This window comes from Argopecten irradians, chromosome 5 (genome assembly GCF_041381155.1).
Source record: "Argopecten irradians isolate NY chromosome 5, Ai_NY, whole genome shotgun sequence".
Classification (NCBI taxonomy): domain Eukaryota; kingdom Metazoa; phylum Mollusca; class Bivalvia; order Pectinida; family Pectinidae; genus Argopecten; species Argopecten irradians.
The window spans coordinates 17,976,908-17,994,644 of record NC_091138.1 but is presented as its reverse complement, the minus strand read 5'-3'; the positions used below and the strand labels follow the sequence as shown (position 1 = coordinate 17,994,644).

General features: G+C 35.5%; 2 protein-coding genes across 3 annotated transcripts; one reads left to right on the top strand and one right to left on the bottom strand.

The window, feature by feature from the left end:
- Positions 1-177: 177 nt before the first annotated feature.
- Positions 178-17,348, bottom strand: LOC138323075 (diacylglycerol kinase epsilon-like). 2 transcript variants are annotated; one of them, XM_069267412.1, is made up of 11 exons: positions 17,074-17,348; positions 16,755-16,859; positions 15,858-16,529; positions 15,414-15,557; positions 15,015-15,163; positions 14,702-14,750; positions 13,675-13,785; positions 5,205-5,276; positions 4,798-4,928; positions 3,541-3,652; positions 178-2,936 (listed from the first exon to the last, which is right to left on the bottom strand). In XM_069267412.1, the coding sequence occupies exons 2-11, from the start codon at positions 16,791-16,793 to the stop codon at positions 2,814-2,816; spliced, it is 1,602 nt and encodes a 533-aa protein (XP_069123513.1). In that variant the 5' UTR covers positions 16,794-16,859; positions 17,074-17,348; the 3' UTR covers positions 178-2,813. The 2 variants fall into 2 exon arrangements, with proteins under 2 accessions (XP_069123513.1, XP_069123514.1); XM_069267413.1 differs by lacking the exon at positions 17,074-17,348 and adding an exon at positions 16,970-17,007.
- Positions 9,310-13,138, top strand: LOC138323074 (uncharacterized). The gene has a single exon (XM_069267411.1). The coding sequence runs from the start codon at positions 9,882-9,884 to the stop codon at positions 11,586-11,588; it is 1,707 nt and encodes a 568-aa protein (XP_069123512.1). The 5' UTR covers positions 9,310-9,881; the 3' UTR covers positions 11,589-13,138.
- Positions 17,349-17,737: the final 389 nt, after the last annotated feature.

The following is a 17,737-nucleotide window of genomic DNA, read 5'->3' as shown; positions in this document are numbered from 1 at the left end:
AGTGTAGGAGCTGTGACTGTAAATTTCTGATTATTATTGTGATGGCAGTAAAGAGCTGAGACAAAACTATAATAGAATTGTAACTCGAGTGACAATATTGATGAAGAACTAGGGATTCTGAATATTGTATACCATAATTCAATTTAACTTTGGAAAGAGAAACAAGACAAAAATGTGTAAGAAACCATAAATAGTTTATTATCACTTGAAAATACATTTATTTAGATATGAAGTAACAATATATTAAGTCCCTATTATAAATACATATTGCAAACTTAAGCACTAACATCACATAGCACATTCATCATACCAGTCAAACTTGAACATTATTCTGAGTTAAACAAAGTGCAAAATGGTTTATGTATAGGAAAAGTTCTCTAACGTCAATTATACATATAATCATATATATATATATATATAACAGTAATATATTTTGTTGGGACAAAAGTGAAAGAATCTGCTACTATATAATCATATGCGCAAGAATAAAAAATCCATAAGAATCTTAGAACGATCTTTTAAAGATACTCCACCGCTGACGATTGGTATTTTTTCATTATCAAAAACAGGAGCAGACGATTTAGTATTTTTCTTCGGTTACAAAAGTTACTTACTTTACACCATTACCACCATTGAAAAGTTTGAGCTTCTAATTTTACTTCAAGTTGAAAATACAAAAAATAATTAATTGCATCCCGAAAAAAATCTGTGGCACTATATCCTATATGGAATGAAGTACTGATTGCGCATGCACCAAAGGCAAAACAAATGATCTTATATTACTTTTTGTGTTAATTAGACATATATATACATGATCAAACACCAATTACTGTTCTACTGATGAATGCCATTTATGCTCTGTCGGCGGTGGAGCATCTTTTCTTTAAGTATTCCATTAAGAACATATCTAAACTCCCATCAAATATATATTTTACGGGAAATAATATCAACATACCGAGTGGTATATAATAAGTAAGTCGTTGATGAGGAGAGTAGTCCGGTTTTGCCATGAAATTATAGAAATTCCTTTGCGCCATCTGTACAAAATTATCAAGACTTACTTGAAATTAGTAATTTCTCTTAAGAATTGATACACATTGTATAATAGACGCCTATACATCACCAAAGGATCATTGCCATAACTCTTATATGAATTTCAAGGTTTTTTCCTGAAAAGAATACCTAGTCCTGAAACATGTAACTACGGTATTTCTCAACATTTGAAAGTCCGGTAATTATCGTGCCGATAAGATATATTGATAGTTACATTGTTGTAATGTACACATACATAAATAAAAGAGAAGACAACGTAGCCCTGAAGAACGTAAACGCGAGTACATAACAGAAAAAAACATTGGTTGCAAACAACTTTGATATATAACAGAAATTTAAAAAAAAACAATGTTTAAACTGGAATGGCACAACATTTGGTTCTTCTACCGACACTGCAAGCTTAGCAGCACGGCCAATGTAAGATCACAAACATCACTGGTTAAATACTGATAAAAATATCGAGATATAGAATATACATTTACAAAAATTTAATAATGAGGAAGAAGTTACAGTATGTATTCCATAACAAATCACTAAAGCGTCTCAAAACAGACCATGAAAAATATTAATATTTCAATATTATTAATGTAAAAATATCTATTTGTATTTTAAGTTTTATTGAGTACTTTGTTTTTTAAAAATACATTACAACTTTGAGACAATATGGTATTACAAATAGGGACTATTAGAATATTCGAAGGGGATTATCTTTAGGAAGGGACTGCGAGTTTTGCAAGGACAACCAGACCAGTGATTATCAATTACTAGTTATAACAGCTATCCAATTATTGCAATTAAAAGCGAGTAAAACGAACGTCTAATTTTAAGACTTCCAATCACCGGAAGGAGCATATTGCTGCACAACGTTAATGTATGCTGATAACTAATTACAGATATATGCACATATTTACAAGTACTTTTATTTTAACGCGTTTCAAACTATACATTTGGGCTAAAATGTTTTTGCAAACTGTTAACAAAGACTGTTTGTGCAATGTCATCATGACACCTCTTTTACCAAAAACCTTTATGCGCTAAAATTTGACACAGTCAAAATAAGTAATGTACAGTACTAATGTATAGTAGCAATTATCATGTTGGAATTTAAAGTAAGTATTTGTCGTAATTTTCTGAAATGTGGAGGAGATGGGTGGGAGAGATTTCTCATAATTTATCTTGCTTTTACTAACTTAGGACATGTGTTTTGATGCTGGTAACTGTTTTTGAAAGTCATCAGAAAACAAATACATTGCTTAATTTTGAAAATGAGATAGTTAATTAATGTGATTATGATATGATGCAAAATGGATCGTGTTCGCTTTCTTGGGCATACTACCACACATTTGATAATTAAAAACATTTTGACAAAGTGTAAAATATATACAACCTTTGAAAAATGTAATATTGTGGAATTTTAAAAGATAAGTATTGCACAAGAAGCATAAAAAATGTTTTAAAAACTGGACAGCAAGAAACTGCAAAAGACATAAAATGTTTAAAAGAAATAGAAACATCACTAATGAACCAGATCTTCATTTATACTTTGTCGTGGCAGACCGTGATTAGTTTACCAAAACGACGATTCTTTCCTAATTATCCATGGCCATGGCCGTAGCTTGACCTTATCCTGACCTAGATATCTGAAGTCATAACGTCGATAATTTGACCTTGATTTCTGCAGCCATTACCAAAGCTTGAGCAATGTGCCTTTGACCATGATCTTTGATTGACCTTTGTACCTGTGGCGACCCTTAGATTACCTACGTATCTGAGGCCATGACCTTTGCCTGACCTTGGTGAGATATGAATATTTCGGCAGGATAGCGCTGCTCCCAGGGTTCGCCATCAACTTGCATTGGTACTTTCCCTCCATGCAACGTTATCTAAAATCACGAAGACTAGTTCAGTTGTGTATATCGGAACTAATGTATAATCATCAACTGAGTACAATTTCATCAGGAAGTTCAAACTAAACCTTTTGATCAACAACACATACACACATAGTGCATATGATACACTCTGTTTAGTAGTTATGGCACCCAATCGCCTAGCCAAACAACCTGCGCCTTTTACCACCGCGCCACATCCACACAGCCCCATCCATATCAATGTCTTAGCTTATACACTTGTTTATCTGTATCATAATTAAAGAATTCAGATATCATTGCAACACATTTCTTCTTGTTATAGTTCTTTTATATACACTGATGTCCTTCTATACGTTAAAATGTACTACCTTATGTATCTTAAATGTCTTACAGCAGATTTTTCCGCTTTTGCATATTACAGAGTTAGCTCCCTTGCGGGTAGGTATCGATTTTTACGTAATTATTTTGTGAGCGCAATTCACGTCGTTTTCTCCGAAACGTATGACGTTACGCTCCCAAACACATGACGTCACAATCAATACCTACATACAAATGCAGATAAATATGTAATATACAAATTTGAAACAACTTCTTATTGAAAGTCTGATATCATAATTACCTTGACTGTTCTAGCTTGGCCGACCCGGATGGGGCCCGCCATTCCCACTTGTAGCTGGGCAATGTGGAAGGAGGAATAGAGGGCCATCACCTCTAGCAAGCCATCATCATACCTATAATACGATATATAATGTAATACGTTACCAAGTCTCACAAACAACACACGTCTATAACATGGCTTAATGTGTGAAATAGGACAACCGAATTATTACTGCCGCATGCTATTACAATGTTGTGTGTAAAATTCATCGTCTGGAAACGTTAGAGCAAAATACATATCACAGCAATGTTAACATTTGAAGTAGACCATTTGATCTTAAATTCAATCATTCTAAGTGTATGATACACTGCCCTCCAAAACTTCTGTTACATATGTTAAAATTTGCTGATAACTTATTTCTTAAGAAAACTGTCGAAAATGCAATTAATGAGTTAGATAAGATAAATGAGTTGATAATAATATATATAGATACCTGTAATAACATTGTTGTTTGTAAAAATGCATCTGTAACACAACTTTTGGAAGGCAGTGTATATTATTGTATTTAGCTTCAGCCAAATATATCTATTCTTTCTCTAGTTATCGTTTATTACCGAACATCTGGAAAAACAGACGGACGGATCGACAGGCGAAGAGACAGAAATATAAATGGACAAGGGATTCGAGGGACCTATCATTTGTGATTATTTCAAATGCACACCACACTGACAAAAATCACTCGACACGAGATTCACAGGAGTTGTCATTTGTATATATTTCAATGTTATCTAGATGGTGCAGGTCTCGGGAACTATTACCACATCACTGTTTCCACTAATATAGTCTGCTCTGTGACCGGGAGATTAGGATCTCTGATAGAGACCAGACACTCTCACACACATGTCAGGGACGACATCGACACCTCCAGAATGATGACGAGAGGTCTGGATGCCAAAGAAAATCCAACACATCATTTCATACCCAACACATAACCTTCTACCCACATCTGATTTACATACATACGACATAATGGCTGTCGACACCTAGTGCTGGAAAGTGGGCCATATTAGATCGCTGGACAAAATTGCATCGACACATTTTCAAATAAACGTGACGAAGTGTTTTAATGTTCTCAGTGCATTTACTTCTGGTTTCTGTACAGGTCATAAATACATGTGACCTCTGACTTTTATGTTTTGTTGATTGGAGCCCGATAAAAAGTGACACTAGCTATCATTTTCATAAACAACATTACTGGAATTGACTGGAAAAGTGTACCTTGCTGGTTGGAACTGTTGGTGGCCATCGTCTACCGTCCACGGAAGACACCCTCCTCCCCAACTGGCGATGTTGAGGACAACCAGACCTTCTATATCCGGCAGTGACACCAACCGGCCATCGAGCTCCACCTATATTATCATGAATCACAACTTTATAAACCACAACTTTATAATCAAACACAAAAATTGTGAAATTTAATCTGTCGCAAATATTTGAAGAGATTCTGATAGCTTCAGTTTTAAGAGGTCATGGCTTTGATCTCTAAATTTTGGAAATTTGAAGTGTTTTCTCAATAGACTTCGTGAATTCGTTTGAAGTGTTAAGATCGTGATCGGGAAATTAATTATTTTATATTCAGGTGAACACGGATAGGTTTTTGGTTATCTACACATGGTGGTACGGACCGTAATCTTCTTGTTCAGGTGTTTACACTCCCGCTCCATCACATCTTTGGTCCCGTATGTAAAGTAGCACAACTACAACAAAACAGGGACAGCCTCAATCTAGGACATTTTAAAAGTACAAAATCGACAAAATTACTGATGTGGCAAAGCACTCAGTTCTACAAAATGACAATAACATGACGTCGTAAAAGATTTGGTTCATACATAGACGACAAAATAACTTGAAAAGTAAAGGGTTTGATCATATAAGTTGATTAACGACAAGAACAACTCACGCAGTAACACACGTAAGGACTAAATTGGTAAAGGAACTTTTTACTTTATTTTGGGGATAAAATGGATTAATTGAGAAAGGGATTCCTTGAAGCAACCTGCAAATTTAGAGAATTTCACTAAAATTAGAAATAAGTTTCCTTTTGGAATTGGCCCACTAGAAAGTTCCTACGTAATAAGTACGGCCATTATTTAAAATCAAAATGGACAAATTGAAAACAAAATAAATATGTCATAAAATCAATATTCACAAAAAACACTGAAAATAACAAATCAATGTGCCCTGAAAAGTAAGCGTAAGGGTCAAAGTGCGATTCAGTCACAATCACAAATACTTATCTGGACCACTGAGTATATCAACAAACAGCCAACATAAACAACACATAGAACCCTGCCATACCAAGATTTCAATGACCTACAAAAGTCGTAAAGTGAGATTTTGCAATTGTAAGTATAAATATATTGTGAGCGGTGCGAAAGACCCTGGGACGGCAGTGCCCTAGTTTATCCTAGCCTAAAAACTTGTGGGAAGACGCCGGGATAGTCTGTAACGGGTAACTCAGAACCCTAATTACAGTGGATCTGTATCCCCGATATTACTCCTTTATATCCCTCCAAGGCCTAACAGCTAACCGTTCGGTATACTTAGGATTACCATCGACAGTAACGATCAAATGTAGATAACAGGACGATAATTAAGGAACACACAACTTTATGAGAAAGTGGAACGTCACGGACGACATTGAGATACAGCTGTGTGTCGTCTTTAAGTTGGTGTGGTGTATTGTAGAGTTGAAGTCAAACGCTGAATTGTAGTTTCAGTACTTTAACGTGACCCAGCACTCAGTACAAGCACCGGGGGTGTTATATAAGGAATACATAGTTCCCTTAAGTTATAAACAGTTAATCATGACTAACGTATATGAATACACACCTGTACAACATTTGTATACATATTTTAAATCTGATGAAATTTCTAAATTTGAACATTTCCATATTATATCACATTCGTCTTCATGTTATATATAATAACAAATTAGTTTCAATTTGGTATAATACATTATGAAATTTCTAAATTTGAACATTTCCATATCATATCTTCTAAAGAACATTTCCATGTTATATCACATTCGTCTCTATGTTATAAATTATAACAAATTAGTTTTAATTTGGTATAATATATTATGAAATTTCTAAATTTGAACATTTCCATATTATATCGTCTAAATTTGAACATTTCCATATTATATCGTTTAAATTTGAACATTTCCATATTATATCACAATACAGTGACATACTGTGTACATGTAATGATACGGGTTTGTGTGATATTGCGATATGCACAATTTATCTGATTGTACAGACATCTACATTAAGTCCTATGGGAGAGGAACTTGTCCTGTGTGAGTGTGTGTAGGTGTACTCTCAGTCGACGTCCTACCCGGAACCGTGAGTCGGTACCCGGAACCGTGAGTCGGTAAGAGTCACTGAGTACATATATAGAACCCCGACAGTTCACCAAATGTATTTATGTTTTTAAATATGTATACGCGAGTGCATTCTAGTTGCTTCTGATTAACAATAAATACAAAAATCCAGTTTAAATGGTGTGAACGGCTGGCAACAAGTCCCGGTAATAGAAACCACAGTCGGTGATAATTAGTCCCATACATGACATTTACTCCCTAGCAAACCTTGTGCGTGTTTCGACACATGTGTATTAAAAACCAGTAAAATGAAGAAAAAAACATATTCACGAAACTCGTACATTAGAAATTCGTAAACATGATACATGTGTAAAGTCATGACACTGGTGCACTCATTACACATTATCACGACATTATTCATGACTGAACATAACGAGCAGAAAACGACAGTGTGATGGTGCTGACCGACTTTAATACCTGCATGATAATGAGACAAACAGAAAGTACGTTAAGTCATGTCAAGTTCTATTTCAAAGACAAAAACCCACACAAAACAATGATGTTAGTCCTGATAATAATAATATTACACGTAAGCCTTTTTTTTCTATATTCCAAATGTTTTCATTTGAAACTTGATAACAGCACGAGAAAGCAAACAATTAATATGGTTTATAAATCAGGTACACGGACATGTAAAGGAGTTCTGGAGAGTACTGGATTCATTTATATAGTGGATCGGAGCGTCTTTGATCTGACTCTATACATACGTATGTAGCTAGTACCTAAATATGTCAAAATAATGACCAGCACACTTGGGCATCAAAGACTGCATACCAAAAGCATTCAAAACAGTAAGTAAAAGACAAATATATGGTAATAGTCAAGGGTCGCTTCAAAGGATTCAAGTATCTTGTAAGAGATACCAGGATACGGAGACAGCTATTACACTGAGCTCCTTAGTCACACTGTAGCATTTCTCGGCGTCTCAACAGCAATAGAATGTGTAACATTTTAATATACTGCGTTTCGATTTCTTCATCTAGCTTACCGACGCGATCAGTCAGAGAATTCTTGAAGACATCAAAGGGAGCCATTGAGACATTTCAGGCTCCCCCACGCGGTGTACGTGACGTAAGGGGGACAACGCTGCAGCGCTCCATATTAACTGTCCATTAGAAAAGTGTTAATTTAATTAAGAATATAACATTTCGCACGTGTTTCTCGTTATAAATCGACTACGTTTATAGGACATTATTGTTGGTGAGTATAGTAAAACCTTTGACAGCATTCTTTGCTAAATACATTTTGGGACATTTAAATGACTTTTTGTTGTAGCAATTATTTTGCTAAAAAACACATGCTAATACGAAATTAATAGCTGCATCGAAAGAAGGGGCATAACTCCAGTGGGTATATGTGGAATTCGTCGATCAGCACAGTACTGCATGGCATTTCAAGATATGTAACCATGAAAATGTTTACATTATTTTGCATTTATCATTGATAAGAGGAATCACATAATTTTTTTCATATGTCTTGGTACAATCTCCAACACCGTGAAAATTAGTTATTACTTATGATAAGACCATACAGTAATGCTACTATTTCATGAAGATCATTGATGTGGAAGGAAATGATATTAAGCAGAAGGATGATAAGTTAGCTAGCTATAGTCTATAAACCAGAAAGAAATCATATCAATTCGACACAACTTCTACTGAGTGTTAAAACACAGATACAGAGAATTTGTTTCGGACGTATGTATTATCATACTAGAATGTAATGTAAAACCTACACGTCTGGTGTGCACATAATGGCACAATAGACACGCAACTGGTTACATTACACAAAGATGCTTCTAATAAAAAACGAGGGAGAGACGAAACCAATCATTCAAGGCACACTACGCAGCATTTGGTCCTTGAATTAATCATTCTACTAGAAAAAGCTAGTAAAACCTTTCTCTAACACTGTATGCATTATACAAAGGACACATACATTATATCATATTGTATATCTATCTCTCCAGATAAGATATGTAGGATTCCCCTTCTCTATTTTCTCTGTTCATCCATAATAATCTTTTTTATTTCTTATAAAAATTTTTCTCTGTGCTAATTTTCCAAACGTTTTCTTATCAGTTATTTTTAATTATGCTGTTTCTCACGCACATATGTTATCAAAATGGACATCATTGTATAGTAAATAATACAATTGCCCTCTTTGAAACACAAGCATAAGAATAATAACAATACTCCCATTGGTTACGCGAGCCCAGATTTACAGATGTAAATCGGTTTTATGAACAGACAGCATGGCCCTGGTAAAGGCAGAGATGACCCTTTGACAATGGCGGCTGACAAATTCAGCCAAGTGTGTTATTGGCCTATCTGTCGTCCATCTACCCAGTCATTCACGTACTAATGGGGTAGAACACACGTATCTCTCTTATAGTACATTGGACTCGCACCAAATTTCTATGTTAACAACACGTAGTATGCGCCATTGAGAACCCTTAGTGTATGCACAAAACCAAAAAGAGCACTTGTCTGATTAATCTGTGATAACGCTCGAGTTTAAAACGAAATTTAAAAACTGAAGTTACCCAATAAAATATGTAATAGGATATATTGCATGCGTAATATCCAAAGATGCGAGTATTCCTCGTAATCAATTAAGTTATGACTTTATTGAGTCACAGCACTAATTAATTTGTGAGTCAATGAAACGCCTAACTGTAGAAGTATGTTATTACAATCATGTATTTGGCGAGGTGACAACATTTGTAAAACAAAGTCCTGGACAAGATATATGTCATTGTAGTAGGATATTATATTACTTTGTACATTCTGACGGTTTTGTGAGGTCAGCAATATAGAAACAGGTGTTGTACCAGTTATTTGAAACTTATTTCACCAAGAGTTTTATTTCTGAGAAGACTTATATTGCGGACTCTAATGCCTTTTGCGTGTTAGCCATGCTCTCGCGGACGAAAGGTCTACACAAGTGTGATTTGCACAGTTGGCAGAATGTGATATTCGTGTGCGAGGACTGCACTGGTCGGCTGATATGTGTCGACTGTGTAAGCGATCACCCTCGCCATCGTATCATTAAACTTGATGATGTTATCCCAGAGAAAGAAGGAAGCATCCAGAGCTACATTCGAGCTATTGACCGCCAAAGAATCCCAAAAATACAGGATGAAATCGACATCGTCAATTACATGCTCGAGGAGAACAAGAAACACTATGACGACATGGTGGAGCGCGCGGAGATTCAAGGTCAAAACATCAAAGCAGAAGTGGAAGAGCAGACGATAGAATTTACAAAGACATTCCGACAGATGGAAAAACAGAACTCTGATCGTCTCCTCAAGTACAAGTACTCTCTACTAGGAACATTCCGAGAAATGGACGACCAGCTCCAAGAGAGCAAGCATACCCTTCAAAAAGGTAGCAAGGTGCAAATCTACGACTTCGAGCGAGATAAAGCATGGTCAGGCTTCAAACTACCAGATCGTCCAGTCTCGAACCTTACTGAATTTAAGGTCAATACATCACTTCTGTTTTTGCTGAGGAATCAGAAATTGACAACCGGAACGCTGACAAACACAAGTGGGGTCCAGCAGGATGCAAATGAAATGGAAGAGATTGAAGAGAATGGAGATGTACTACCGACGTGGAAAGTCCCACAGAAATCGTCCTTGAAAGCTATTAAACCAAAGGAAGCACCTTCTCATCCGCGCCCCGAGATATCGGCCCAGCTGTCAAGCTTCCAACATCTTTACCCTGTCAAAGCTATCTGTCCTACGTCAGAGGGAGCGTGGATATTGGCGGGAAATAATTCGAAAGCAACTCTTGTCGCTTACGAGGGTTCCAAGATCGAAGGTATCACAGTTGACGAGGACCAGGCCATCAACGATATAGCTGTGTCGCCTACTACTGGCCACCTGTGGCTGTGTTGCAAAGACATGACTATCAAAATAGTTCGCCTCAAGAGGCACCGAGTTCTGAACCCTGTCCCTGAGGATCTCTTACAGACGAATGACGTACCGATCAGTATCTGTGTCACAGATAACGGCATGGTCATCGTCGGATTCCAGTTCAAATCGATCTTTTACTCGGAGGCGGATCTAGAAGCTGCGCCTAAAGTATCTTTGAATTTTCCACATCCGTTCAGAATTGCGTCTAACCCAATATCTGGCCAAATCGCCGTATTGCACGCAAAAAGCTGTTTGGGGCCTGAGGATGAGGAGTTGCGGGTGACAATCCTTGAGTCGGGACTCCCAACACAGTCCTTAAACAAATTCCATGAGAATCCAGTCATTAAGTCGTCGACTCGAGGTCTTAGCACTTCTAAAAAGCGGAAAGACATGTTGTCAGGACAACATTGCGTCAGTATTGCGCGCTGGATCGACTTGGCACAGTCTGTGTCTCCGATTGAGCTGAACCCGCCTTCACCGCAGGTGTTTCTACCTGCCGACATGACCTATGACAGCCTCGGCAACATAATAGTGGCAGACTACCTTCGCAGTTCTATTGACTTACTGAGTGCAGAGGGACGATTCCTTAGAACTCTCCTCAAAACTATAGAAGCTTGCCCCATGTCAGTCGGCGTCCAAAACAACAACGTGCTCTGGGTGGGATTTGCGGATGGCAAAGTCAAAAGATATAGATACGCTTAGTGTTATTGGATGGAAAAGTATGGTAACGATTTAGAACATGAATAGAAAGAACAAGCTATCAAATTGGCTGGCTGTGACAAGTATCTAATGCTGGGTAGCGATAACTCTGACATACAGTGAGTAAATAAAGTAGGTACGTGTAGTAGAAATTTGGATGTAGAACAGTAAAATGTAGAATGATGCTAGAAATACATGTGGATATTATACCAACGAGGTGATATATTCAATGAGAAAATAATCATTTACAAGGAATGAGAAATAGCAACTTTTTTCATTATGCTCAAAATCGTGTGGTGGCTTATGGTAATTTGTAAAAGAATGGATTTCATTATAGAATGTGGTAGCGGATAGGACATTAGGATGTGTAAAAACTAGGCAATGGATTATTAAGTGTGAATCATTGTTTTAGACTAACTGTTCCAAAGTAGAATTGAACTTCTATGGACTTTTATGTGGAAGTATCAGTGAAGCTGACAATGTATTATACAGTATAGTGCTTCATAATGAATTTTAGTGCTTAGAATTGCAATTTTTATTTAAGAGCAAACACATTTCTTTAAATAAGCTAATTGTCAAAATGTGACAAAATCGTTTCATATATAGAACACAATAACGAAAAAAAGCGCATTCATTTCATTTTTTTTTTAAATCTTATTTTAAAATGTTTCCTACAAGCTGTTACACCCTAATTTGTGTCCTCTTACAGTTTACTTGTCTAGCTTCTCGTGTCACATATTTTGTGTGTGATTTTGAAATGAGTCTATCATTGTATGCTTGTTTAAATCCTAACTTCAACTTTCCTTATTTTAATACTTTGAAACATTCCTATATAACGAAATGTGTCTTTCAAAAAACAGATAGTTTTGATATGGAGGTGATTTGGAATTACAATATTTTTTAACTATTTGTTCTTTTTTAAACGTTACACATAAACAAACTTTTATTTATTATATACCTGACCTATTATGCTATGTCATACTGCCACGTAATAAGGCACTATTGCCACATGCAATTATGACAGCATAATCAATATGCTACATGACAAGATTGTCTGAGTGGACAAAAATTTAACATTCAAGTCAGGTTTTGTCTGCTTAATATAGAAATTAACAAGTTTATCTAACACATATGGCTTTGTACAAGAAGTATGAGATTTATCAAAATCGTGAAATAATTTTATATACCACTTTTCCAAATAATAACTTTTTTTATTAATTTTATTTAACAAATCCACTTGTGTAAGGTTCCCTTGGTAAAACTCAGTTTTCTAAAAGCAACAAATACATATCAAAAGATAATCACTGCAGTCTACGTAATAATACTTTAGAGTCCAGGATAACTATGTCCTTACTATCTTAATATCTGATACATCTCCTTCGCATGAAATCTATACTATATAATGTTACAGTAACCATTTTCTATTGAAATTGACAGATTTTCTCTAAATTCCATTGGTAACAGTACAGGTATTAATTTAGTAACTTTATGTTATGCACTGTATGAATAAGGTTTTACAATATGTATATGTACTTTTTATATTAGGATAATGATTGCTATTTTGACATGAAATAAAGAAACTTAAAAATATTAGTATTGTTGTTTTAGTAACTAGGTACATAGATTTGATAATCATAATCTATGTACATTGATGATATACACACAAAGTGAGTTTATACATTGAATACTCAGAAGATATTGAGAAACTGACATGATATTCAGTCTTAATATATAAATATACCTAAATTAGCCAATGACATTACTAATGTAAGAACAGACAAAAGAACAGACAATGTGTTTTTTTCTTCCATATCAGACATAGCTATTCTACAGTCGTTGGAGAAAAGACTACTCGGTCTGTTACCGCGATAGAGCAATACAGCTCTAACATGCTAGACAATGATGTGAAATCATCAATACATGCAGTGTCCATCGTTGACAACATCATTAATTTTTTTATACAAAATCTTACCATGTGTATAATATGTCATTGGGAGACACATAAAAAATACAATTTTATTTCACACGAGAAATAAAAAAAAAGGTTAATATTGCTTGAGTTTGGTAATAATAAGCCAATGGTCTGTACCTTATTAATGAGGCGGTGAGCAAATAACCATGGCCTACTCTCCCTCTGTCGGTGGAAGTTAAGTGTAACTAGGGCGTCCACCCCTATCGAGGCATAGTTGTTCATGACAACCTGTAATGAGAAGGCATCCCTGTCATTATGTTGATAAATCAATTTATTATATTTTCACAGTGAAATATAAGGTTTTACGGTGAACAAAAAAGCGACTTGTAAATCACTTCAGTGAAAATATCAATTTTGATATTTTCACTTGCTTTTGACAAATTGGAATGTAGCGCTAGCATTGACAATGAAAATATAAATTTGATTGTTTATGTCATTATTTTGTGCGCAAAAATGATGTCATATTTCTGTGTATGATAAACATGTTTAACTGTATTATTATTATCAAGTTGACAGGTTCATTAATTTTTGTGTATGTGAGGCTTGACTGTATGGAAACTTGGTTACATGTAAGAGTATGTAGTGTTACCTGGAGTGGTGACGTGCGTGCGAGTGGTGTGTACATAAAGACAGTAATCATGGAGTGTGTGATAACTATCCCTGAGTTGTGTTCTCACACTATTTGGCCAAGGTTGCATGTCCTGGACATATGCAAAGTTAGCTTAGAAAAGTATTTCTATTACACTAATGCATGAATGAAATAATAGTGTGTGTTATGTATACGACTATTCTGTATTTGCATATTAGGGAGTTATCTCCCTTTAGGGAATGTATCGATCATTATTTCATGAGTAAAATTCAAATTATTTTCGCAAAAAAAGAAAAAAATGATGTCACAGATCTCATTAAATCATGGTGTCACAATCAATACTCAACAAGACAGATAACTCTTTAATATGCAAAGACGTTATTGCACAACACAATTACCTAGTATGTAGTTTACAGCAGCCAAATCTATTTTAAGCAATATCCATATTTCATCTATTATCATGTGATTTTAAATTGCTAATATTTGAATAAAGCTTCACAAATAAATACATGACAAGGATAATCATATATTGTCTAAATTGGATTGTAGCAATACCTGTTTTTTCTTCATCACGATACTTCTCATGCTAATCTCGACCTTCCACCTGGAAAACATGGGGTTGATACAAAGGTGTATAGTACAAGTATATATAACTGTATATATAACTGTAAAGCAGTTAATATACAAAACACTTTCATTTATGTAGTAAACACAGAATTCACATTTTCCCAGCACAGATTAAAACCTGTCACTTTTAGACCCATTCTAGTTTTTAATATCACTTTTAGCATTGAACCAGACAATTTAGGTATCAAAGTTTTTTGCAAAAATCCTAAAATATTGTGAACTAATTAAAACAATGGAGTACCTGTCTATGCTGGAAGGTTCTGCTTCACTTATCTTCTCAAGGATATCAGGGATATTAACATCACCATGAGTGTAGCCTTCGCCCCACCCTAGCACCCGTGACATATCATTGCCTGTCCCCAGAGGCAGAATACAGACATTTGGTGGATTCTAGAAAACAAAGTTAAAATGGAAATAATAAACAAGCAACATCAATCAATGCTTTTTATATATATCTACAACTTCAGCTTCTTAACAGAGTTTTATAAACAGAACACAATGATTTGAAAACTTCACTAACGCATTGTTATGCCATCCCTACAGTACAAAACCTTTTATTAAAACATGTACAAGGATGTTCTTAAGTGGAGTAATATTGTACGGACTTCTTCAATTTCATTTGACATACCTAAATACTTACTTTAAGTTTAAGATTATCTATTGCATTTAGCACCCATCCAATAGTACCATCTCCGCCACAGACCAACACCCGGAAGGTCACATCAGGGAGGAGGTGGCACCATTCTAGGCCATTCTCAGGCGGTACATCATTCAGGTCAATCACCTGTAATAGATAGTAGAACAGTCATTAAAACAATTATAATTATGGTCAAGGGAGCAGAAAGGTCTTCATGCTGGGTGTCGATTAAGAAAGACATTAATAGCTGGACACACACCATTGACACACAGTGACTACTGATCATTCTGTGGACTCCCATCCTAAGAGTACCAGTATACAGAGGAAGGGGTAGAAACACCTTGGCTTAGAACGTTGTAGTACTGCAGCATCAAAACACTGCTGTATTTAGATAATATGTCATATGATAGTGTGTATGAATCTAAATTTTTTTAATTTTGTATGTACCTGTGAAGGATGTAGAAAGCCGCGGAATGCCCGTAGTATAAACTCTCCTTCATTGTTTCCACTTTTCCTTGTGGCAACTACTATGAGGGGACTCCAATTTGGAATGTCTGGATGACTTGCAGAGGAGACCACTAGACGTCTCCTTCCTTTAATTCCTACTTGTTTAAGTCTCACACAATTAGGGGGAACAATAGCTGTCTTAAAACGGCCAAGGTCACATAGATCACAAAGTTGTTTGCAATCCTCATGTGCAGTCCTGCGACACCATGCACACCATACATCACAGATTTGAGGTAGTACTCCACAATCTTCACCACAAATGAAACATTTGCTGTACAGGGGTAGATTACCCTGAACCCAATGGTGAAGAGTCCTATTGCCGATCTCTGACACAGGTTTACAATGGATCTGTTTGTCTGCTGTTTTCATGTTATGATCATCAACACAAACTCCACAGGAGTCACAGGTTGCTCCATGTTTTATTCGGTAGTGACCTATGGTACAGTATGTCTGCTCAGGAAATATGTCTATCATATACCAACGGTGACCACGATCAATGTCTGGAGCACGAACCTCATAGTGCTGAAGTCGATAAAGCCGATACAGCTTCATCAACACAAAGGCCAGTACCATTAACATGACCACGATCAGAAACCATGATACAATGTCCATCTAAAAATATAAAACAAGGTGGCATCACCATTAGTATAATTTAAAAAAAAAAAATACATTCAAGTTCCATATTAAAATAAAAAATTGTGAAAATGGTTTCAGAGTTTGTATAGATTCAATTTATTCAATATATTGCATCATTTATAATACAGAGATTATCAACTTTCAGATAATAAAAAAAACTTAATTTGAATTACCAAATATGATAGTTCAGTGTTGGCCTACCTGCGTGTAGTAGTTGTAGCTGACCTGTGTGAAACCCATTTGGTCCAGTTTATAATGTTCAATATATACTATCCACTATATTTCCGCAGGGGCACAAGCATGTTTCTGAAATACAAACATAAACAAAGTATACAATTACGTGTACATAAAGGCATTGCGTGTGTATATGTGTACGCCATCATCCTTGTCATCGACGAAAATAGCTTAGGACTAACTTGTTTACAATATTGTGGCTTCAACCAGTCAATCAGAGACTGTTACAAGCATATGCTAGAACATAGGTATAACCCAAATAAAAGAGTTGTAAACAAAATCTTACATTAATGTCAATATTCATGACTTGCTCTAATCATCTCGATGTATTCTGTAACACGATGCAGACACCAGGATTTCCACTGGCGTGCAATGAACAGGTGGAACGCGAACTTTCATTTCTTTTTCGTGTTCATTTATCTTCTTTGTCGATCATTTGATGCATTTTTAGAGATCATAAGACTTCCAGTCCAATCATTTTAACTGAAAGTATTCATAACATAAAGAATGTCATCCGCTTTACATTGTGACATGCATATGTTCACGGTTCATGTTGTTTCCGGAAGTATACATTTTTTCATGGGAGGTAACTCTATGATTCCAGCTCACATTATAGGTTACATATCACCGGTGTCTTCTCACTTAGCCAACATTCTGAATTTTGAGGTATACAGGTAAGGTATTTTGTTGGCCAGGTGAGACTAGGTGTGAAAGATAGAACAATAGCAGATAATTACAGGTAAGGTTATAGACTGTTTCATAAAACTTCCAACTTTTACGGGTTTGTACATTAAGTTGAGAACTTTTAATGAATATATATCAGAATGGACACAAAAAGTAATTACATTTTGAAAATAGCTACTATTTTTTTAGTTATTTAATTTACAAATAATATAAACCAGCATGGATATTAAAAGTAACTATATAGTGAGAATATAGCTACTAATTTG